The sequence below is a fragment of the Paraphaeosphaeria sporulosa genome, assembly GCF_001642045.1.
Source record: "Paraphaeosphaeria sporulosa strain AP3s5-JAC2a unplaced genomic scaffold CC84scaffold_2, whole genome shotgun sequence".
NCBI classification, from domain to species: domain Eukaryota; kingdom Fungi; phylum Ascomycota; class Dothideomycetes; order Pleosporales; family Didymosphaeriaceae; genus Paraphaeosphaeria; species Paraphaeosphaeria sporulosa.
Window position 1 is genome coordinate 3,331,486 of NW_017253361.1, and position 22,763 is coordinate 3,354,248.

Consider the following 22,763-nt stretch of genomic DNA (forward strand, 5'->3'; position numbering starts at 1 on the left):
CTCAGAGTACAGTGTATTACCTCGTGTAGGCAATGCATAGACGGGTTGATTGTAATTCGACTGTAAGCCCAACATTGTAGTTGCTGTTGGTACTTGGATCATGCTGCTAGTTATGGAATTTGGTACCTGAACAGGTTGAATACACGATTACACCACACCAGACGCTGGAAGCATGGAGCTGCAAGTATGATGATGATGACATGTGAGCTTTATGGAGGCCAGAATCTGGATATTTTAGAAGCCCTGGAGCAGGGGCCAGTCATTACACGTGATCCATCACGCTTGACCGTTTTCGGATTTTGCGGACTTCCGCGACGGCACCTCTCCAACAATTGTTCCCTCTTGCGCTGCAAACTACACCATGTCGACACACCTCCCCATCCGGTCGCTAAGGCCACTGCATCGGCAGTGCCTGCCATTCTCACCCTCACAACGCGCCTTCTCCACCACGCCGACGGTGGAAAGAAATCTATCAAGCACTCGGAAAGCCCGACAGTCTGATCCCGTCACGATCGCAGTCGCAACGCGTTATCAACGAGGCAAAGCCTCGAGCTCACAGAACGAGGAGCAGTTTCGTGATGTACGCAACTTGCCTGACGACATCGGTCTGGTACCCGGTACGCCTGTCGAACAGTTGTTGCCCGCGTGCCGCAGACTGACGAAGAGCAGGTACCTTCGTGCACGCCCCGATGTTCCCGTTGACGCGTTTCTCTCTGAAAGATCGAATATGGTACGAATGGAAGTGGATCAGGGCACGATTGACATCTTGGTACCAGTACGTCTCGTTCGATGTACAGAAATCGTGGCATCGCGAAGTTGACGCACGGATAGGTTGCGGCGCTTTCGACAGGAAATCGGTGGTAAACCAAACATGTTCTGGTTCAGTCGCAAAGACCGCAGACTGTTGAGTCAGGACGCCATACTGAAGTACAAGGCACTTTATGAATCATTTGCGAAGTAAGCCGGCTCACGCCTTGCGGCAGCATTCGACCCGCGTCCACGTCCGAGACACGACTAACTTTGACAGGGCTGATTCCAAGACAATCTCAGCATTGTGCGCTTCTGGTGTCGCAAAGGAATTTCAGACGCGCATAGCATCTCGCCCGGCAGGTGTACGGATGCAGTGGGATGTTCAAGGCGAACCGAGCTGCAAAATTGTGTCGAACATTGCCATGCCCCTTGAGCTTCCCGGCTACGAGAGCACCGGAGTCCATCAGGTTGTGTTCCGCATCCAAAGCAAACAGACACTCAAGCTCGGTGAATCGGAGGAGTCTCGCAAGAAGAATGATCAAGACTCTGCAACGACATCGTCTGACATCGTCGAATACTTTGTCTTACAAAAGCAGTTCATACGCGGCAGGGCAAAGGGTTGGAAGGTCTTTGGCTTCACGGACTTTTCTACGCTGAAGTCGATCGAAGAAACGGAAGAATATGCGAGGAAAGTGAACGCATACCAGGCTGCATAATAGATATGGATCATCATGTGTGAGAGAACGCTGGGTTTGTGGGATTTCTGGGGCATGTTGGTGGTTTTAGTGGCAGATACAAGTCATAAGGGCACGTTGTACATTTATCACCTTCACGGCATGTAAAACAAACGTTCTGTAAGATAGCCCAAGCACATGTGTATGATGTTCGAAGTAAATATACATTTTAAGATGCAATGTTGTGTGGACACTCGATTGAAACCTTCCCTGATGAACCGAATTGCACAAGCCAGGGGTTTCAGGTGTACATGTACAGCTTCTTTGGATACCGTCAGACGCCCAAAGATTAGGACGGGGGAGCGGCAGGTGGCGCCTCTGTGCCAGAACCTGTCCCGACTCGAGGGGTAACTGGGGGAAGAAACAAAGGCATGTAACCCTGTTGGCAATGAGCCTCTGGACATTAACGGGATAAGCTGGATGGTACAACTCACAACGAGCAGTGACATGACTATTTCATGTTAGCTGTGATCACTCGCTATGCTCGTGAGAGAACTTACAGCTCATGCCTACAGAGAAGTAGGCTGGGGTGGCAGCTGTCCTTCTCTGCTCAGCAGTTTCCGCTAGCCACGACTGGAGCGCAAACACAACGGCGACCCATCCGATCATCCTAGAAGCACGCAGTGTCAGTGCTAATTCTTCGTTGCGACCATGGCTGCTCTTACTTGTTGCGGGTGAATATCTGAAGCACATCGTTAGCAGAGGTAGAGGCATACTAGACAGGTTACGGGCAACATACAGCAGCCATTGGCAACGTCGTCGCCATAGTACTGGACATATCGCCATCTGACTTGTCCTTCGCCGGCTCAGCATAAGGTACGACTGTACCCAAAAGTCAGTGCACGTGACGTTTATCGACCTCAACTGATAGTAACATAGATTAGGGGGTTCGAGATGCGTAGCACGAAGCAGAGAAACGCAGGGCAGTGGCAGGAGGCGTACTCAGGTCGATCCGTCGCATGTCCTTCTTATTGGACGCCATTGTGATGCAGCGAGCAGGGGATGCAAGGCGAGGGGAGGTGGAGGTGGTGATGGAGTGGTGGTCCCACATGCACCAGATCGCGCGCTGACTGACGGAACCCTGTCCGCGGGCGGCCCAAGTTGGCCGACTCATTGCCGGCGTCGACTCCGCGACTACCGCCCCATTGCCCTGGAAGTGCCCTGGAAGCTCCTCCACTACTTGTGATCGTCTGCGGATTGTTGTTCTCTCCTAAATCGGCTGTTTCCAAGTCCCAGACACGCACACGCGCACACGCCGAGTCTGTTCGGCTGGCTGCTCCCTCCTCCCGCCGTCCGCTGGCCCTTGAACACACCATGAATCCGCTCTCCGTGCGATGAATTCCCGTCCCGCCCAAGGCGCGCAAGACCCTGTGCAACACCGCGGGAATGCGCCTGCGACGTCGGCGCGGCGGGCGGCAGGCCAGCATGGCCAGGAGGCGGCAGTAGACCATGACCGTGCTGGGGAACCGCCGCCCAAAGCCAGACCCAAGGGCAAGCCAGGGCCCCTCGATGGCATACAGACGACAGCCACCGAGCCCATGCGCGTCCCTCCTAAGGGCAAGCCTCAGCTCTTCTTCAGCGTAGCCGCCCACAGTGGTCTCGAGTCCTCGGAGCCCAGTCCGACGACTGCGGCACTACCCGTGCCCCCGCGGCCCAGCTTGTCCATGCCCGCTGAGGCTCTCAACCAGCGTCGTATATTCCCTGGGGGCAGTGGTGTCAAGGCCGATCCAACCGTGACAAAGGTGGTGAACCAGGAGACACCAGCCTCGGCCGCTGTCCTCCCAGGCGGAAGTGAGTCTCAGACACTGTGGCCGCGCGAGGTATCCACTGACAAGATGATAGAAGCTGCAGACTTTTTTCCGTGGACGGGCAGCCATCCCGAAGATGTGCTCTCCGAGGCGCTGGTCAAGGGTGGGATCAGCAACAAGTCCCAAATCATGAACGAGACGAACACCGCGCGTCCCTCCCTTTGGGCGAATCTCAAGAACAAGTCCGGCACATCGACACTATCGACTTTGTTCGTTGCTGTCCTTGAAAAGCGCCAGTCGTGCAGTCGTCTGGTCGCGCCCAATACCTTCAAACCGCCTCCGCGGTTAACGCTCCGCGACTCTACCCGAGAGACCTGGCTGCACGACCTAGCCAATCCCACAGTCGGGCTACGCCGACTGAGTCGTACCATACCCCATGGCATCACTGGCAAGGTCCTCCTCGACCAATGTCTTAACAAGAACATTCCCATCCCTCGTGCCCTGTGGCTGGCAAAGTGCGTGGGAATCAATGAGATGCGGGCTCATAAAAGGAAGGGGCAAGCAGGCACAATCACTTGGGTCCGCGGCTGGACAAGCTCAGTCGAGCAGTTTCTGGACGGTGTCATATCAACCATTGGACAACAAGACTGGAAGATCCGGATCACTTATGCATTGCAACTTGCAGCACATTTGTTCAAGGAACACCTCATGGAAGAAGACCATTTTATGGACTGGATACTAAAGAGTCTTGATTCTTGCTCTTCAGAGCGTTTGTTTCTTTGGCTTCTGATCACATGCATACCCGACTTTTGGACCAGTCTCATATCTTTCCGCCGTCGCGGCAAACGTTTGGCAGAATCGCTTCTGAATCATGCTGGGAAGATTTACAGCACGAGTGGGGAATCCCGAGAAACATCCGTTCTTGGGTTGCTTGAGAGCATAATCGCCAGGGTCGCTGTCACCAAGTCGGCGTGCCTTTTACTTCCTGATGATTGGGAAAAATGCAAGGTAGTGTTGTATGTCTTTGCGCAGCGTCGAGCACATGCGAAGATCTCTCAAGTCATCCCCGGCTTGGACCAAAGGAATAGGGACATAATGCCTTCTCGAAGCCTTGGATCTTCGGCATCTCAGCGATCCTATCGTGTGTTGTATCAATTTCTGGACGGCGTAGACTACGAGACCAACATCTCTGTAGACGAGCTAGCCTACGAGTGTATGGAATTATTTCCTGATCACGACCGCCTTATCTCGGCCGTCCTGCAGTGGTCATCATCCCTTTATCGGCAAGGCTTACACCGTGTCTATCTCGCTACTCGCTTGCTCCGCAAATGGAACCATCTCGGTATCGATGTTTCTGAAGGAATTTTAAGGTACCTTCCACGTCTGGCTTTGGATCCTAGTAAAGACGCGGAACTAGTCTTCAGAGTCGTGAGCGAATTGGTTCGCTCAAGGACCTTCTCCTTAGGCAGATTTCTCCAGTGGCTCATAGCGACCGGGTCGATGGATCCAGGCCAGGATCACCACGCGGTAGGTTTTCCAGGTCTTGCACTCACTTGTTCAGGCTGACGAGGCGTAGGCAATTGCTTGGCAGCTTCGTCTTCTGACAGAGGTTCCACTGAGCGGTCTTTCTGAGCAAGTGTTGAATCTGAGAAGCACGATGCTTCGTGGCTCGGTTTATTCGGTCGATACTGAGGACGACCTAATACTGAACACGCAAGACTCTATTCTACAACAGCTGACAGATTTCACACTCACGGATCCTAATGGTTTGCGTAGAATGACTCTTAATATTGGGCGTCTCAGTCGAACGATGTGTCTCGAAGTTGCTATCTGGTTACGACGGCAAGTCGCCGCAACGATCGAGACTAGCGACCGGTGCGTATTACCAAGCGGGGGGAGTGGTTTTTTTTTTTTTTGGCGATGCTGACGATGAGCAGTGCACCTACGAAAGAAAGCAGTATTTTCATGGCGGGTTCGGTTTGCACCATCTCGTCGTCTTGTTTCGAAATCGTACGACATTATCTTGAGCAATTCAAGGACCTGTCCATCCTGGCAGATGTTGTCGGAATTTCCGCTACTTCATTTGACGCGCACATTCTAGGCGCTTCCGCCGATACCCTTTGTTACCATTTCAAGGCCTTCAAAGCCATTGGCGCATTCAATCCGCTTTCCGAGAAAATAGTCATGAGATATACTCAGATCCGAGCGATCCGCCTTCCCGAAAGGAGCCTGCTGCTCAGCATCAGTGCTTTGTCTCACTTGACGACTGTCGACTCGCAGCTCACGCAGCTGCTAGACTATGATCTAAGTCGCTACGACCATCGGAACTCTCCCGCCGTGTGCTCGCCTGTTTCGGATACCATGATCGAAAACGTCACAGGATCAGATCCCGAAGATGAAATAGAGCGCATACTGTCTAGTGGTAACAGTATGGACCAGCATACGATGAATCGCGTGTTCAAAAAGGTCGTAGCTTATCTTGACCAACGCTCTAGTCAAGGTAGCTACCCTTCAGAGGGTCTGTTATCATGGTTTTGCCGCTTGCAAAGCCTTGAAGAAAACACCTTCCACGCTATAGTCGTCTCATGGCTGCAGTCGGTCTTGACTGACCAGGAGCCGCGAATACTTGCTGTCGCTCTGCCTCCGCTTGTAGTCTCTGGATGTCTCTCTTTGTCTCGTTTTGCAGAAACAACAAGGGACTATATGCGACGTCTACAACCGAACCACTTTGTTGAATCATTTCGCGTTGCGATCAATGGTTTGGATATAATCCTCCCGAGACACGAGTTGAGTGATCTACTACCACATTCGTACTTGTACCAGTTCCGCACGAAACAAGTTGCGTTTTGTCAAAAACAAGATAGCGGGCTGTTGGAACTAATCAAAGGGGCATTGGACTTGATTAGTGTCCATCCGGATCTATGCTCTGGAGACTCGCTGCCGCATGTGTTGTCCGATGGTCGACTTCTTGGCGTACTTCGACATTCAGCTGCGGTAGACTTTCAGAACGTCTCGTTTCTACTTGATTGCTCCGCACGTATCACGAGTGGGGTCTCTCAGACTGGTATCAAGTCTTTGCTTGACCGCATCATGGACCCTCTTAACGCTCTGGGTAAGTAGCTGTGACTGTATCCCATTGGTGTACTCGCAAAAGCTTACCGATATATTTAGACCTGTCTAGATTGAGCCATGAAGAGCAGGCCACTGCGATCTTCAGATACGCAGACCAACTTTCGTTATCTTTCTGTCAGCTGAAACTCCAAGATTTGTTCATATCTATGTCGACCACCGGACAGTCGATCGAAAGTTTACCTGTGGCATTTGTCAAATTCTTGAAGTCGACTCTCGAGATTGACCACTCATATATGTTGGATCTTGTGTCTGGGCTGGACACTAATCTCAAAGACTTGGTAGGCAATGATTTTGCCATCGATTGAGCAACTGTTGACATCGATAGATACGTGGGCACGCGGAAGAGGAGATACTCAGGTTCTCGGCTTTTCTGTGCGATATAAATCTAGATGACAAGGACGGCAACTGCCTAGACGAGCTGCCTTTTGTTCATCGACTCTTAGACGTCATCTGCGCTACAACAACCAGCAACGCAAGAGAAGCGCAATCATCTCTTCTCGCGCCTCTCGTCGAAAGGCTTAAAGGAATTGCCGAGCTTCTACACCAGATGGACTACCGATTGATGAAACGTGACGAACAAGCAACGATCGAAAACAACCTATTGCCCTCTGACCTTTGCTCGTGGTGAGTTGACGTCTATTCCTTCTTTCTTGTTGCGGTTCCACTAACCTATCGCAGGCTCAATGCTTTACTTCGTCTCGTCGTTTGTCAAAGCCCAGGACTGATCCCGAAAGCTAATCATCAGCATCAAGCTGCGCTCATGTGGAATCTTCGAAACCTTCTAACTCACCCTCACCTCCAAGGGTTTCCGTCGACTACTCAATACATCTTCGATGTGTCGGTCTTACTCTCTGATCATATCTCCGAAGAAGTTCGAAAGAACCTTGTTAGTTCGACGAGCACGAAGTCTTCCTACGATAGTCGATGTGCCTTCATCTTCGGATTGGAGCCTCACGAGGATGGCTGGCTCGGCCTCACGCGGTCATTGCAACGCGCATCCTCCCCGCAGAGACAGACGCCAGCATCGAATCCTGCCCAGCCGCAAATACAGGGCCAGCAGCAATACGGAGTCGGCGCGGCGCAGTCGCGGCGGCCGTCGAATACACCGCAAAACCAACCTCAGGGGCGCTATCCGCAGCAACAACAGCCCCACAATATACTCTCGCAGCAGCTTCAGCGGATGGGATCGAATGGGCAAAACAGCCCAGTCTCCCAGCTGCAGCAGATGCAGCAGATGCAAGCTATGGCGCAACAGCGCCAAAATACCATGAGTCCTCAGCTACAAAGGACGCCTTCGATGCAAAACCAACCACCCAGGGCAACCAAGGCCAGCGGTGTGAAGCAGGAAAGAGTGGATGCGAAACCTGTGCCATACAAGTTGAGCAGATGGGAGGTGCTTCCCGAAAGCGGAAGCAACGCGGGCGGCAGCGGGAACGAGACGGCGATCAGTCTCAGTCTGTTCGGAGCCAGAAAAGCCTGAGCCGAGTGCAGTGCAGGCAGTGTGTCGAGCGGAGCAGAGTATCATTTTCAACATCTACGACATGTATGGCATTTATTCGACGCGGCGGTAGCATAGCGACGGAGTTTACGGGCAGGATGGGACGACGCGCCGCGGATGTGTGGGCATCTTGGACTCGGACTGAATTAGCGTTTATTCTTTGTACGTGCCTCGGGTGTGTTGGGGCTATGAAGCATGGCACATACGTTACGGGACACATGACCGGTTTGAGTGGTACACGGATAGAGTGAATGAAGCATACATGCACTAGTGGTCGCAGTCCAGGTGATGTGATTGATGGCGCCCTTGAGGCTACCACAATGTGTGTCGTATATTATCACTTCTACACTACCAACAGAAATGACAAGCAGCTGCCAGCCCACGTGCTCTCCGGCACGGGGTAGAAATATGTCCAGACAAGATGCAAAGTCGTCGCCAGATGATCCAGACTAGCTAGCGACAGAAAGAGGAGAGACAGAGCTTGTTGCAGCGTGACGTCGTGGCGCATGTCCGAACTCCTACCCTACGTATTAGGCACTACACTATCACAACGCAAGATGCCGAAAGATCAAACAACGCTAGTAGGTACAGTCAGATGAAAGGAGATTCGGGCCAGGGAAAATGTGTTATCTCGATGCGGGCGAGTGGTCCCGCAGGGGCTCTCTGCCACCGACGGACATGGGCTCGGGCGTGATTTGTATGCTAGGTAGCCGCTCGAGCGTGGGCAGTTGCGGCGCCCCCGGTAACTGCGGCGCGCGCGTAGCAATGGGACTTTCGTATATGGGCGGGTCCTCGTACGCAGGCGCGTCCTCGTTTGGTATCTCGATGCTGGGAGAGGGATTGGGTGTCGCCACTCTGCTCCGGTCCCGCGAGTGGGGGTTCGAATTTGGATGCGAGAGGGAGACGACTTCGAAGTCATCTGAGTTGGAGCGGTGGCTGTTACCCGCCTCAGGGAACTCGTACTCCTCGGATGCGCGGCCTGTGGAGACGGATCGAAGAGACGATGCCGAGAGACCTCTTTGGTGCGTGCTCAGCGTTGCACCCGACAAGCCTCGCTCCCGCCCTCCGCTTCCAAACGACGCGGCGCTATCAAGGAGAGGCCGGTTGTCGCTGTCGGTGGAGTTCGCTCGCAGCCTCGTTCCGTCGTGTCTTGCTACACCTAGATCGCCGTACTGCACAGAGGAGACGCGGCGTTCGCGGTTGGCGGTCTGGTGCGTCGCAATGAGCATGGCGCTCACAGACTCTTCGGCCGCCTGTTCCGCCCTTCTTCTGATCTCTGCAAGGGCTTCATAATCACCGCGCTGGCGTGCTTCTCGACGGGCTTGTCGGCGCTCCTCGCGCTCGCGCGCCTCCTGGCGGCGGGCGAGTCGGATCTGGTAGAGGGACTCCATCTCACCCTCCCGACGCGCTTCTTCCTCGTCGACTTCTTCGGGGAACTCGACAACCGTGTCAATACCTCCTCTCTCGCCCTCCCTTCCCAGCACTTGTTCGTTTTCTCGTGGAGCGGGTGCGTATGCGGGAAGCGTCATGACGCTGCGGACCGAGGTGTTGCGGTCCACGCCTGCGTTGTTGTTGGTGGTGGTGGTGCTATCCTGGGCCAACGCCTGTCTCTCCGGGTCGTTCGCGACGGCCACGCTCCCGGTCATTTCGCGATCGCGGCTCGCCCCGAAACTGCCATTCCTGCCCGCATCCTGGTCTTGCAGACTGGTGGAGTACTCGTTCCGGCGTGGTCTTATGCGGAGGTTTTTCCAGGAGAAGAGCGAGGGAAGCTTGTCCTTGGGTTTGCGCGTGGGCACGCCGGAGTTGTTGCGTAGTTTGATTGTGAGGACGTAGGTGATGAGGAGGATAACGAAGATTATGATGACGATAATGGCAATCTGCGTCGCGGTCAGCATGGAATAGAATGCGCAGCGGCCAGACGTAGTGCGCAAGGCTTGAACACGCTGGGATAACTGGGTCGCCGTACCACCCAGAGACTCTTCTGCGACTTGGTCATCCGCCGCTCCAACGCGCCTTCCCGCGCGTCTGGCACGGGTAACCGCATGTTGCAGAGGTACAGAATGTGCTGCTCTTCCCAACCCAATTTTCCCGCCTCAGGAGTTCGAAACGGAATGAGGTCACTCCCGCGTCTCCCCGTCTGCTGGACCCGCAGTCGTCGCCGGAACGTGCCCGCGCGCGTGGGACCGGCGTGTGGTAGGGTCCGTCGCACCGAAGACGCAAGGGCGCTCGAATCCGCCAGGAACCGTGTCGGGGAAGTCGCAATCGGACGGCAGCTGTGTACAAAGGCAGCAATCAGCAGCAGCAGACTGTCGAGCGTCTTCTCCGCAAGCTGGGGCTGAGGCCTTGCACAGGCTGCACTAGAACGGCGCTTGGGCTCATAAGCAGGGATCAGCGCATAAACCGGGAAGTCGCCGTGGCTGATGCGCCGCGGCCCTGTCTGCACTGCCGTTGCACTGGTTGCGGCTGTGGATCTTGACAGGCTGCAGAAGCGGCCAATTGACGCCGCCCTGCCTGATCACTGTGAGATTTGCTGCGAGGACCGAGGGTCGACGGGTGCCTCTTGTCAGCAGCAGCGAATGTAGCCGCTGGCGCCGACATGTCGATTCTGGGGCCGTCGCCAAAGGAACCACCGCAGCGCGTGGGGCTATTTTTGGGCCCGTGATTCTGCGGCGCGGTCTGCACTTCAACGTTTGTCACATGCACTTGCATCACGCTTCTGCAGCCGTCAAGGCAAAGGACTTTTGTCGACCTTCGTCGACCAAACACACCACGCCGCTGGTTAATCTCGCTATCCACGGTAAAACGCCTTAATTTTCAGCCTCCAACGCAGAGCCACCTAGAACTTCTTGTCCAATTTCTTCAGAAACCCACCGATCCCCTTCTCCAATTTCTCTGCCCTCTTCCCCATATTGCTCTTCGCTTGCGGTCCTGGTGCACTGTGGTCTTTTGTTTGCGCCTCTTGTTCTGTCGGTCGGTATAGCTGCTGGTGCAGTCCGTATGCGTCTGCGCCTGGTTGTTGCTGTGGTGTCGTGCTACTGTACTGATACTGCGCATACCCCCCAGGCGGCGGTGAAGCCATCGGCTGATACTGTTGGGGTGCATAGCCTGGCGATGGCAGAGGAGATTGGCTAGGTGCACCAGGCGATTGCACGCCGGGTGCGAAGCCAGGGGATCCTGGGTGGTTCGCGAATTGCTGTACAGGACCCTGCCCGGGTGGTGGGCCAGCGGGCGGCGGAGCGAAACTTGGAGGACTTTGTGGTGGAGGTGGTATAGATCCCACAGTGTTTGTTCTTGAGACGCCTGGTGGCTGCGGTGGGCCGGAGAATGTCGATGTTCGGGACGGGGGTCCAGGCACGTATGGTCCCGATGTTGGCTGCGGCGCGAACGATGTCTGCAATGGATTGCCATACTGCTGCGCATGCTGATGGTCGTTGTACGCTGCCGCGTTAAGGCCGGTGCCATCCGCCGCGTCAGGAGGCGGAGGTGTCTTTTCGCGGTGGGCAATGGGTTCTGGAGCTGCCGGGGCAGCAGGATTGTATGCCATCGGCGCGAAGTTGCTGTGAGCATCGGCTGCTGGAGGGCTCGAGGTGGGTGCCGGAGCAGTCGGAGGACCCGGAAAAGATTGCTGCGTGCTCATATTGAGGCTTGGACTGCGACTTGAATGTGATATGGCTGCTCGCTCGAGCTTTGCTACCACAGGGTTCATCGAGTCATTCTTGTATTCAGGTTGCGCTGGAGCTGCTTGAGGATTCGCCAGGATCTGGAGCTGGTGAGGTTGGACAACCCGTCTAATAGAATCTAGGAATAATGATGCGTCTTCTGGCGTCCAGAAATACATGTCAACTGTGTGGAGACGGTACATGTATTTGCCGTTGTTTTGCGGATCTGGGGACGGCAGGTGCCATTGTGACATATCTTGTTGAGGGCTGGACGTCGCGCTTCCATTTTGGCTGCGGAAGGCGTCCACTGTAAGTGTGAAGAGGCATGGGTGCTTGTACGTCTGCTCTATCCGAACAGTGTCGAGGTCTTGTTGTGGTCAGCATCTCGTCCTGTAAACGGGTGTGCTGTCTCCACTTACACCCGGCAAAGGCATCTTGGTCCGGTGTTCCGGCATGGTTCGCAACCTCTATGCGGCCGTTATGCTGCATGGGACTGTGGTATAGGTAGACATAGCTGCCTTTGTCGAAGCGGTGGTGCGGGGTCTTGTGAGTAGGAGGAGATAGGTAGTAATGTATGTCTGCGAAGCTGCACAGACGTTAGTCGTCCGTAGTCCGAGGTTGACCAAAGCTCTCACAGTGTCAAAAGAGACACTTCTCCTTGCTGTGGCGGCATGTTCTGGTGTTCAGGCTGACTTCGGACCCTGGACAGGTAGCGGCGCTCGACCCAAGTCACTCTATCACGCGAAGAGCAGGAAGTGTAGATGGCTGTGCAAGAAAAGAAGCCAGAGGCAAACTATATACTACCAAGAATTTGTGGATCGCAATACCCGCAGATAGCCAACGGCCAGGCCGTATGCTATTTTGATCGTGCTCTACGCGCCCTCTTGCGTGGGGTCAGCGCCAACGCGCGCCCAGCAGCTCCAGCGGCTTTTCCCATGTGAGGCCTGGTCCAAGCTTCGCTGCCGATCCACTGCAAGGCTGGCGGACCTCCGCGCCCGACAAATTTGGCCGCGACGAGCAGACACACGACGACACGCCCGCCATCGACACCTCGCTGCGCATTGGGGCCCCGACGACCCTGCATCGCCTGCCACACGCCGTTGCATCGCGCTTTGCTACCTACCATCCGCACGACCGCGCCCCCGCGCCTGCCCCTTGAGGGCTTAAATTCTCCACCCCGGCTCTGCGATTGAGACTTCATCGTCACAATGTCCCTCGTCAACCTGGCACACGTGTGCTCGCACCTCCAGAATGCCTCCAAGGCCCGACTAGGTCTCACGTCGATACCCGTGTCCAAGATGCACGTCAACCTGATGCTCGGTCTCCAACGCGAGGGGTTCATCTCCAGCGTGACCCTCGGCGGCACCACGCCGCCTACTCCCTTCCTGCTACAGGACCAACTCGACCCGGAAGAGCACGAAGATATGGCGCAGAAACTGGCTGCCGAGCCATGGGCTGCTTACCCGTCGCCCAAGCGGGCAGGTGAGCCTCTGCTGGGTGGACGCGAAGTATCGTACAATGTGAAGGTCCCGCAAAATCCGGCGCGTCGAAGGCTGTGGCTGGGCTTGAAGTATTGGAACAACGAGCCTGTGCTCAAGACCATGAAGCTGATCAGCAAGCCTACGAGACGGATATGGCTGACGAGCGAGGACCTGGGCCGGATCACAAGGACAAGGGAGTCGGCATACGTGAAGGGCTTGACCCATCCGGGAGAGTGCATGTTTCTGAGCACGGACCGAGGCATATTGGAGGCACGAGAGTGTGTAGAGCGGAAATTGGGTGGCCAGCCACTGTGCAGAGTGTACTAGAGGCCGAGGTTAGGAATCAAGAGGAGGAGACAGGAGACGGCAGGGGCATCACAACGTTCACACCTGTACAAGTCAGTTTATTTGGCTCGGAGGAACATATCAAGGTTGCGACATTCGACATGTATTGTATGCAGAGTCTGTGGAAGTAGACGGTCTCTCCACATGTACAGTATGTATGATAAACTTTTACATTTGGCATCTAGCCAGCAATTGGCCAATTACAAGCTGCTGGACAATCAGCGGCTCTACCAAAGTCTAGCCTGCCTCGGTGCAGCTTTTGGGTTGCACGGCATGCTCAAGGGCGCGTCGGCAAAGTGGCGGCCCAGAACGCCGATGGGCGTCACTACATCGACCATCACCCCACCAGGAACGTTTGGCGCAACGAATAAACACACAGCTCCGTCACACATCACTACCGTGTAGCCACCATGGGCCAAGGGGGCTCAGCGGAAGCTCCGCACTTGACTCTCGGTATGCCCATATCCGCCCATTGCCTCCGGACTCAACTCGCCGTCATTCCAGGCATACATGCGCCAAGCTGACTTTCAACAGAACAGCTGAACCACAAACTCGCACAACGCTTCGCCCAGAAGTCTTACACGCCTCTCGAGCTCTATTGCTTCAATACCGTCTTCCGCTCGCTCGCCGACACCGAGTCGGGTGTCAAATACTGGAGCGAATCTACGCTATGTCGCTTCCTCGAGCTACCCGATGCCCTCGCTGTTGGGCCCATACTGTTTCAGATGAGCAGCTATCTCGGCGCATTCCCATTTCCGAGCCAGGCCCCGGCCATCCTAACGTATGAAGCGCTACTGAAGGTGGTCACGATCCTCACAGAGAGATATGGTGCGGTCATCAAGAAGAGAAGTAGGGAGATCTGGTTGAGGGAGCTATATCGCAGCCTGGCTGTACACGATCGAGGTTTAAGGCAGGATGATGGAGATACTGGGGAGAGCGAGAAGGAGACGCAGCCCAGTGCTGGTGGAAGCAAGGGCTTCGCGATCGATGCACCCGAAGAAGGCGGAGAAGACGACGATGATGATGACGAGCTCGTCCTTGCGGCTCTAGACTCCATGGACGCAGACGAGGTATTCAAGCACGGCGAGCACTCCGATGTGCACCACTCCGTTATCCCGACCGACAACTTCTTGAGACTAGTCGAGCTCCTGCTCCTCATTGCGCCCATAGATGCGCAAGAAAGTCTTTCTGCCTTTGCGGGCGAGTTGACGGCCGAGAGGAAGGAGAACCTTAGACGGACAGCAAGTGGCATTCTTTCGTCGTTTGGTGTATCAACAACCCAGCCTGGTATCACCTACCGCACCTTCAACACCGTCGTCTCATCCTGCCTCCCCTACCTCTTCAACGGCCTGAACCCTCTCTTTGAGCACTTTCTCTTCGCAAAAGACCTCGACCTCTCCAAGCGCAAACCCGGATCCTCCAGCCCAACCTTAGAGACGCACCCCGTAATCCCACCCCCAAAACCCGCCCTCGAGCCAGTCCTCCGCGACCCAGGAGAAATCCTGACCCCCACCGTCCTAAGCCAACTCTCCTTCTTCCTCAAAGGCAGCGACCTGTTCCGCCGTCTGCGCCCCTTGTACAGCGGTAACGCCCACGGCTTCAGCATGGGCTCCTTCGAAAAGCAGGCCTTCCACTGGCGTGCCCCCACCATCCTGCTCGTCTCTGGGCGCCTCCTCTGCTCAAACCCGTCCTCCACCCGCGAGCGCGCCTTCACTGACTCCCTTCCCCCGAAACGCTACCCCTCCTCAGCCACCTCAGAATCTTCCTCTTCGGATCAGACATACACATTCGGCGCATACATCCCCGCGCAGTGGAAAGTGTCGCATAAGGGCTGCTTCGGCGACGCCTCCACCCTCCTCTTCCAGCTCTCCCCAACGCACGACGTCTTCTCCGCAAGCCAATACAGCGAGGATTACGTCTACTTCAATCGCCCACCCACGTACCCCTCCGGGCTCGGCCTCGGCACGCCCGTCCCACGACAATCCGCATCGTCGAGCGCGCACCACAACACCATGCTGCGTCCAGGCCCCGTCAGTCTACATCTCGACGACGCGCTCGAGTTCGGGGTGTTCACGCACTTAGCCGAGGGCGGCGGGTCGTTCCATCCGAGCCGCCTGCCTGTGCGGAAGGGGCGTGATTGGCAGGATCGGTTCGAGATTGAGAGTCTGGAGGTGTGGGGCTGCGGCGGGGATGAGGTTGCTGAGGCGCAGAGGAGGGAGTGGGCGTTTCACGAGAGGGAGGCCGAGGCGAGGAGGAGGATTAATCTGGGGACCGGGGATATTGAAGCGGATAGGGAACTATTAAAATTGGCAGGGTTGATTGGGCAGGCGCAGAGTGGAGGGAGTGTTTGAGCGAGGGGTGTGTACGATACTGGGGCGTACCATCACGATGGCGCATGCTCGCAATCAGGAACTTGAGGCGCGTTTCGATGACGATCCGACGAATAGAGAGCTTTTGAAATTGCAGAGAGATGGTCATTGATGTTACTATTACAGTCATCGTGTCGTGAAGCAAAGAAAACTTGCGGAAAAACACGCTGGTATCACAAAACGCCTGTGCTTACACCCCTCCGGTGCGTATCCCAAGCCGCCGTCGCCGCTGGTGGAGGAGGGACAGGAGGCACCGGCACTGTCTCCCTAGTCGAAGACGCCCCGCTCTTCAGTGAGCTTTTGCGTGACTCAGTCCCCCGCGAACTCACCACCGAGCTCTTTCTTGACGTCGCGGCGCTGTACTCCTCCGGAGTGAGTGGACTATCAAGCTCGAACGTACCTATGGACCTGCGCGTTAGATCCCAAGTTGTAGGTCGGTGAGACGTTTTCCAGGCAGTGGCCGGTGATTGGGGCAAATGGAAGTCCTCAGCTGAGTAGTGCCGATACGTGAATGGCTCTGCATCGATAGCGCGGGACGCATGCTGGGAGGCTCTTCGTTCCGTGGTAGTGGTGGGTGAGATGTAGACGTGGGAAGCTGTGCGTTGGTGCCATGTGCGTGGTGCTGCTGTAGCCCACATCAGACATGTAATAGCAGTAGAGTTCAGGCAACTTACCCTCGGCTACAATTGAGACCCTCACAAGTTGCTTTTGCGCCATCTCTCCCGCATCTCCGGAATCTGATACCCGGCGTTCGAAAGTGCGGTTGTGGTGTCGGCGCGACTTCTGCGTGTGGAGCCAGAAGAAAATGATGATGCCGACAAGTAGGAGAAAGACGAAGCCTCCGGCTGCGGCTCCTGCAATGGCGGCGAAGTTTGGGCGGTTGGACGGTGCAGCCGTCGCAGTCGTAGATGAAGAAGGTGATGGTGATTCAATTGATAAGGCACTCGGCGTCGCGGTAGCTTCGATACTCGTTGTCGTGGTTCGACTTAGTGAAGTGCTCGTGGTTGCACCTTCAGTCCCCTGCTCTCGCCTGACATGGTATGCAGGCCTGCGACTTCCACTCCGAGAGACTGCGAAAGCAGCACGTCTGAAGTTGTTCTCGGAGCATCCGTCAAGGCATGGGTTAGACTCAGGCCGAGAGCCGCGCGCATACAAATCGCCCCCGGACGGACGAGCAAGGGGGAACATACGCTTTGACCAGCGAAGGGACATACTGATCTACTCTGGAATCCAGGTTGTCGGGTTAGAGGTCACCTAAGCAAGACCGTTATGACATGGGCTCTTTGGAGTCTTTAAACATGGCTGTCATTCATCCTAGAAACCAACAAGCGCCTAATAGGTCGTTTGAGATCAGCTCCTAGCCTACAGGTTCGCGCGCTCTGCCTTAATGAGTAATCGAGGCATTCGTTCCAACAACTCAGAGGAGCACATGGCGCATAAGGCTGGGGCCAGCTGCGGGTCGCACACACGAATTGTGCGCCTCGTGGGCGCTATGCTGATTATTTGTGGGCTGACTTATTTGCCCCGCAAACCGTGGACTTTAGATTCGTCAGATGCTTCGAGTTTATTCGCGAGGTCTTGTCAACGCGCTGAGGTTGAGGGCCAAATATGCGAGGTACGCCTGAGCAGTTTTGCTAGACCCAGTTTAGCGTGCTCGAAGTCCGGTGTGAGCTGGCTTTGGAGGCTGAGTATGAAGACAATGTGGAGATGAACACATCGTAATCGTAGTATTTTCCAGTGTTCAGTTGGATATATTCTGATATATTGTCGTATGATAAGGAATTATGAAGCGTAAGCTGTATGCCGCCCCAAGATTAGAAGGGCCAGCGAACTGTTGTACAACCAAGCCATTGAGATGGTCTTGCTATATCGATCCTCGATCATTATCAGGATTACATGTGTCGATCAGGCCCAGAAACCAAGTCGACTAAGCGGCACGTTAAGGAACGCTAAGATCGTGAGCTGTAGACATTCTGTAACGCAGGCGCGATCCCTTCATTTCTCGGGTGGGGGCTGTGAATTGGGCTGACCTTGACGTGGCACGTAAGCGGCTCTGCTCGTCTCGCCATTCGGCCGGAACACGACAGCAGACCAGTAACGCTCAACTGTGAGTCAATAGCTTTGCGGGAAAGGTTGCGAGGAAGAGTTTGACGACAGGAGTGCCAGGTGACGTTGAGAAAGTCGCAGATGGGTAGATAGAAGAACGCTAATTGCCAAACTAGACGGAACCGACGACTAACCTAGCATCGTATCGTCACTGCCAGTCCACAGCCTAACCCTAAAGTTTGAAAAGGCCATCGCAATTATTCCCGTCCCTACAGGATGTACGTGATCATGTCAATATTGCGAACGCTATTGCCCTACACCAATCTAGATTCGAAACGAACTGCCACTTCCTCCCGTGAAGGCCTCCAATAGGTTCGTCCAGGGCCCGTGAACATCTACCACCAGACAATGAGTCTCTTCAGCTCTGGCCGAAGGTCGCGCCCCATGGATCGTAATTTGGCGACAGCATGATGTCCTGCATGTGTCTACGTCTCATCGCGACATTACCACCGTCAAATATTGGCAATGCTATCGCGGTGTTCAGGAGCTCCGCGAAAGGCTGTGCTGTATCATATGCGGTTCTGTACAGCATGTTAGCACCACGCTTACGATCCTATCACTAAAAGCAACTTACACTCCAACAACACTAATTGCATCCATCACAGCCTTGACCGCCGCCTCGCTACAAAACACCTTCGTCGCCAACGCCAACTCCCTCCGCTCCTGGTACTCTCCAGGCCCATTCCCCAGCGCATGTCCAGCCTTCCAGGTCAGCGCCCGACAAGCCTCAGCATTCATCTTGATGTCGCCCAGCTTGTCGGCCACAGCCTGGCGCTCAAGAAGCGGCGTTGCGCCCCGGCGGCTATCTGCTTTGGCGAACGCCAGCGCGGCATCGAAAGCCGCCCGCATGACTACAATTTGGGGTTCAAATCAGTGATTAGTACCTTTTGTCAAAGATTAAGAAATTGGGGGAAGGAGAGAGTACTAAGCTGGGCCAGAGAGTGCAAGCAATATCCGAAAACGTTTCATATGTTGCTTGCACATAGCATCCAGAACTTGCACCACGAGCTTACGTACCGCCAACCGCCATGGCGCCCACGAGGACTCCTGTGTTGTCGAAGGAGGACAGCACGGTCCTTACGGCTTGGGGGCCAGGTCCGCATAGGATGTTCGCCTGAGGTACGCGCAGGTGGGTGAAGCGGACGTGAGCGCCCGAGTACGACTTATGCCCCATGGTCTCGAGATGCTGCACCACCTGGAATGCGGCGTCGTCATTGCGTACGATATCCGCGCGAGTCACCAACACGATGACGATCCTCTCTTTCGGATCCTCCCCCTCTCGAGCCGCCGTAGTGACATCGCGACACACGACGACCTGCAACTCCGCTCCCCGGCCGTCCCATCCCGCACAATTCGTCCCCCAAACCTTCTCTCCACTGACAACCCACTCCTCGCCCTCCTTCCTCACCGTAGTCTGCAGCCCCGGCGCCCCTTTCTCAAGCCAATTCGCCGTGCCCCCAGGCTCACTAAACACCAGACTCGCGAGCGGCGCATCGCCCTCCCCCGCCATCAAAAACGGCTCCAGAAAGCCTACATACTTCTCAGCATGCGGAGCTAGCTGCAGCGGCATGAGCCCCAGCGCCGTCCCAAACACGGTCAGCGAAGCGCCGCTTGGATCCGCGGCGTAGCCTACGAGGGTGGGGTGCAAAGTCAGTGAAGATGCTCAAAAAAGGATAAACGGGTAGAAGTGCAATGTTTCGGCTTCAACGCGTGACTAAAACGCTGCAGTGTTCAGACACGGACGGCAGCGAAGATAGCCACGTTGTGCCCCAGCGTTACTCACACTCTTCGACGAGCAGCGCGGCTTCGACGAGAGAGCCGCCTGTGCCGCCGAGCGGGGCCGCGATTTGCGCTTTGATGAGGCCGAGGGTCACGGCGGCTTCGTAGAGGGCGCGGGTGCCGGCGAAGCGGTCCTGTTGCGAGACGGCTGAGGAGGAAGGCGCGCGCCGCGAGGGGATGAGGACGTCGCGAGCGAAGGTCTGCGCTGCGGCGCGGACGCCGGATTCGGTTGGGGAGAGGTGGAAGTCTATCGGCATCGTGGGAGGGATTGAGGTGGAGCAGAGGGCTAAAGGACGCCATGATGATGAGAAAGGGGTGCGTTTATATGCGCAGCCATGCCTCTAGTGCTGCGTTCTGATCTAAGTTTGTATAGTTTTTACAAGGGCACAGGTGCGGGATGCCGAATACAAGTCGCAATGCAGCCAACAACGCTGTCCTTCGCAAGCTCTGTCATCAGCCTTGTTCACTGCATCTCAGCTTTTAGAACGTACTACTTCCATTCTGGGGATCTACACTGTAATTTTCCGCTCTAAGCCCTAGATAGCTGTAAGATGATGCTGTATTCGAAGTCCAAGGACCCGCTTCAAGGCTGACACGCAGCAAGTATGTGGTCAGCATCCCCGCACCACGACCCCCTCCACTAACACAAGACATTCCACGCCTTCTTCCACTTGGGCCACTGCGCTTGCTCGGCTCTTTCTTGCGCTAGCAGCGCCGGCAAATCCAACTCTCTCCGCCCAGAAGTGATGTCAATCTCGTTGATCCTCTTGAACCTAGTCTTCTTCACAAACTTGAAGATGAGATAGCACGCAATGACAATGGGCGCCGCGAGGTACGCCTTGAACCAGTTCTCCACCAGCTCGGTGGTCGTCATCTCCCCGTACCCAACGGGCGCAAAGCCAGTCCAAAACTGCGCTACCAGGACAAGCCCGTTGAAGATGAGACCCGCCCAGGAGCCCCAGACGGTGGCTTGCGACCTGAAGGCGAGCTCGTCGAGCGTGTGACCGCGGTACTTCCACGCCTGGCGGAAGCGGATGTGGCACAGGCAGATGGAGCCCCAGTTGAAGATGGCAGAAAGACCCGAAATCGCCATCATCCACGCGAAGGCCTTGTCGCTGGTGTCGGAACCGGCAGCCACAATGTAGCTGATGAAACCGAAACAAGAGGAGAAGATGATGGCGACAAGGGGCCGGCCGGAGCGGTCGATGTAGCCGAAGATCTTGGGGGCTTGGCCGCGGTCGGCGAGGGCGGCGATGGTGCGCGAGGAGCCGTAGATGGAGGAGTTGCCGACGGAGAGGACGGCAATGAGGATGACGACGTTCATAATCGAGGGGACGACGTTGATTCCCGCGTTGCGCACGGCGATGACGAAGGGGGAGGCGTTGGCGTCGGTGCTAGCGCCGAGGAGCTTGTCGTCGGTGTAGGGTACCAGGCAGCCGACGATTGTTAGTGATACCATGTAGAACTGATGCGGTAAGTTTGTGTCTGACTGTGAGAGTTTTCAAGTGGGGGCCCTCGTACCAGCGTGATTCTCCAGAACACCTGCTTCACGGCCTTGGGCAGGGTCTTGCGTGGATTCTCCGTCTCAGCGGCGCAGAGTCCAACCAGTTCAGTTCCTTGGAAAGAGAAGGCAGCCGTCACAAAGACGGAGCAGAGCCCTTTGAAGCCGTTGTTGAAAGCTCCGGGATTGTACCTGGGACGGTAAGCAACCGCACCATCGAAGTAAGCTTCAACGTCATCTTACCAGTACTTTGCTCCCATATAACCGTTACCGCCTGGGACACCGCCCGTGTCGATAATTATACCGAGGATGATGAAGCCCAGGACGGCCGTAACCTTGATAATAGAAAAGACAAACTCTGCTTCTCCGTAGCCCTTCACGCCAAACATGTTTATGGAAATGATGACGAAGAGGAAGATGGTGACCCATGCGGCAGGATTTGTATCCCTTGCACCGCTCCAGAAGCGGAGTGTGATGGAAGCAGCGACGATCTCGAGGGGGAGTGTCACGAGCCAGGAGAGTGCGTAGCTATCAAGCATCAGTCAAAGAGCACTGGCACGGGGCCAGTCAACGTACTTCCAAGCCATGGCAAAGCCCCAGGCGGGATCCAGAAACCGCGAGGCATAGACTGCGAAAGATCCGGCGACTGGGAACGCAACTGCAAGTTCGCCCAGAGCTTGGATGGTGCAGAACAGCATCATGCCGATGAGTCCATAAGCCAGGATCAGAGAGGCGGGACCGCCAGACGACAGAGCAGAACCCGAGCCAACAAAGAGACCCGTGCCTGAGACAAGTCATCAGTCTTTCTCTTCCACACTACATCAGTCTGGTACACACCGATAGAACCGCCAATCGCAATCATCTGCAAATGGCGATCCTTGAGCTTCATGCTCAGGGCCGGCTCAGCAGGCGGCTGCTCCGGCAGCGGTCGACCCTCCTCGTCCAGGGCCTCGGTCACGACGCGGGCATTCGGATTCCTCTTGAAGCTGTCCCTGAAGTTCTCCCACTTGGACCCGGTCTTGACCTCGGTCTCGCCGTAGCCATGCTGCGCTCCCGAGTCCACCGAGGGCGAGCTGTAGCCCTTCTCCTTCCCGCTTTCAAGGTCGACGTCGGCCATGTTCGCTAGCACGCGAGCCGTATGTTGTGGTCAAGAGGGGAGGGTGCAAGACAGGCGCACCGGATCCGGGGAGCAGTGTTTTATGACGATTCCAGGGAAAGGCAGCACAGTCGGGACCGCATGCGTATGCGCGCAGACACGGCAGACAAGGTGGCAGCGTAATCCAATGCGGCTTCACTTCGCACTCGCTCGCTCGCACCTGGCCGCCCGGCTTGCGGCTCCATTCTTATAGTGGCGCAAACGAGCGGTTCGCCCTCCGGACCGCAGGGGACGTCTCCCCCGGCGAGGGCGCGGCGCCCCGTACGTCAACCCGTCGGGAAGGGCGCACGAGGACGCGACGATCGCGTGCGCTTCGGGTCTCCTCTTATCAAGGGCATGCAGCAGACAGTCGCGATGGAGCAATCAGCCACGGGCACCTCGCCAAGTGGGGGGCGTCATTGGCGGGTGCTGCCGTTCCCCACACGCAGGAGCCAAGCTTTGACCAAGCACGCACAAGCTTCGCCTCGCCCGCCTGCCGATAAGAGCCATGGGCGGACGAGTGCGT

General features: G+C 55.9%; 9 protein-coding genes across 9 annotated transcripts; 4 read left to right on the top strand and 5 right to left on the bottom strand.

The window, feature by feature from the left end:
- Positions 1-340: 340 nt before the first annotated feature.
- CC84DRAFT_1161378 (uncharacterized protein) lies at positions 341-1,658 on the top strand. Its single transcript, XM_018177719.1, has 4 exons — positions 341-617; positions 670-775; positions 832-957; positions 1,028-1,658. Exons 1-4 carry the CDS (start codon positions 362-364, stop codon positions 1,464-1,466), a joined length of 927 nt encoding a protein of 308 aa, XP_018040804.1. The 5' UTR covers positions 341-361; the 3' UTR covers positions 1,467-1,658.
- On the bottom strand, positions 1,611-2,460 carry CC84DRAFT_1161380 (uncharacterized protein). The gene is made up of 6 exons (XM_018177721.1): positions 2,427-2,460; positions 2,224-2,306; positions 2,150-2,166; positions 1,985-2,094; positions 1,919-1,935; positions 1,611-1,863 (listed from the first exon to the last, which is right to left on the bottom strand). The coding sequence occupies exons 1-6, from the start codon at positions 2,443-2,445 to the stop codon at positions 1,774-1,776; spliced, it is 336 nt and encodes a 111-aa protein (XP_018040805.1). The 5' UTR covers positions 2,446-2,460; the 3' UTR covers positions 1,611-1,773.
- CC84DRAFT_484399 (uncharacterized protein) lies at positions 2,377-7,926 on the top strand. Its single transcript, XM_018186460.1, has 7 exons — positions 2,377-3,275; positions 3,327-4,759; positions 4,809-5,107; positions 5,170-6,344; positions 6,404-6,642; positions 6,690-6,988; positions 7,043-7,926. Exons 1-7 carry the CDS (start codon positions 2,819-2,821, stop codon positions 7,842-7,844), a joined length of 4,704 nt encoding a protein of 1,567 aa, XP_018040806.1. The 5' UTR covers positions 2,377-2,818; the 3' UTR covers positions 7,845-7,926.
- Positions 7,927-8,488: 562 nt separating this feature from the next.
- CC84DRAFT_1082113 (uncharacterized protein) lies at positions 8,489-12,194 on the bottom strand (the record flags this gene model as incomplete). Its single annotated transcript, XM_018173965.1, is given in 5 exon segments — positions 8,489-9,887; positions 9,902-10,204; positions 10,730-11,888; positions 11,941-12,107; positions 12,157-12,194. 5 exon segments carry the CDS (start codon positions 12,192-12,194, stop codon positions 8,489-8,491), a joined length of 3,066 nt encoding a protein of 1,021 aa, XP_018040807.1.
- A 175-nt stretch (positions 12,195-12,369) lies between these two features.
- CC84DRAFT_1161385 (ribosomal protein S8) lies at positions 12,370-13,547 on the top strand. Its single transcript, XM_018177722.1, has one exon. The coding sequence runs from the start codon at positions 12,730-12,732 to the stop codon at positions 13,327-13,329; it is 600 nt and encodes a 199-aa protein (XP_018040808.1). The 5' UTR covers positions 12,370-12,729; the 3' UTR covers positions 13,330-13,547.
- A 210-nt stretch (positions 13,548-13,757) lies between these two features.
- Positions 13,758-15,698, top strand: CC84DRAFT_1081582 (restriction of telomere capping protein 5; the record flags this gene model as incomplete). Its single annotated transcript, XM_018173933.1, has 2 exons — positions 13,758-13,800; positions 13,882-15,698. The coding sequence occupies 2 exons, from the start codon at positions 13,758-13,760 to the stop codon at positions 15,696-15,698; spliced, it is 1,860 nt and encodes a 619-aa protein (XP_018040809.1).
- Positions 15,699-16,131: 433 nt separating this feature from the next.
- On the bottom strand, positions 16,132-17,093 carry CC84DRAFT_1202894 (uncharacterized protein; the record flags this gene model as incomplete). The annotated part of the gene is made up of 2 exons (XM_018181798.1): positions 16,391-17,093; positions 16,132-16,268 (listed from the first exon to the last, which is right to left on the bottom strand). The coding sequence occupies exons 1-2, from the start codon at positions 16,926-16,928 to the stop codon at positions 16,132-16,134; spliced, it is 675 nt and encodes a 224-aa protein (XP_018040810.1). The 5' UTR covers positions 16,929-17,093.
- A 931-nt stretch (positions 17,094-18,024) lies between these two features.
- CC84DRAFT_1112745 (acyl-CoA dehydrogenase domain-containing protein) lies at positions 18,025-19,858 on the bottom strand (the record flags this gene model as incomplete). The annotated part of the gene is made up of 4 exons (XM_018175329.1): positions 18,025-18,343; positions 18,397-18,673; positions 18,840-19,451; positions 19,606-19,858. The coding sequence occupies 4 exons, from the start codon at positions 19,856-19,858 to the stop codon at positions 18,181-18,183; spliced, it is 1,305 nt and encodes a 434-aa protein (XP_018040811.1). The 3' UTR covers positions 18,025-18,180.
- Positions 19,859-20,001: 143 nt separating this feature from the next.
- Positions 20,002-22,647, bottom strand: CC84DRAFT_1161388 (AAT family amino acid transporter). Its single transcript, XM_018177723.1, has 5 exons — positions 21,940-22,647; positions 21,679-21,886; positions 21,346-21,630; positions 21,123-21,294; positions 20,002-21,066 (listed from the first exon to the last, which is right to left on the bottom strand). Exons 1-5 carry the CDS (start codon positions 22,217-22,219, stop codon positions 20,242-20,244), a joined length of 1,770 nt encoding a protein of 589 aa, XP_018040812.1. The 5' UTR covers positions 22,220-22,647; the 3' UTR covers positions 20,002-20,241.
- Positions 22,648-22,763: the final 116 nt, after the last annotated feature.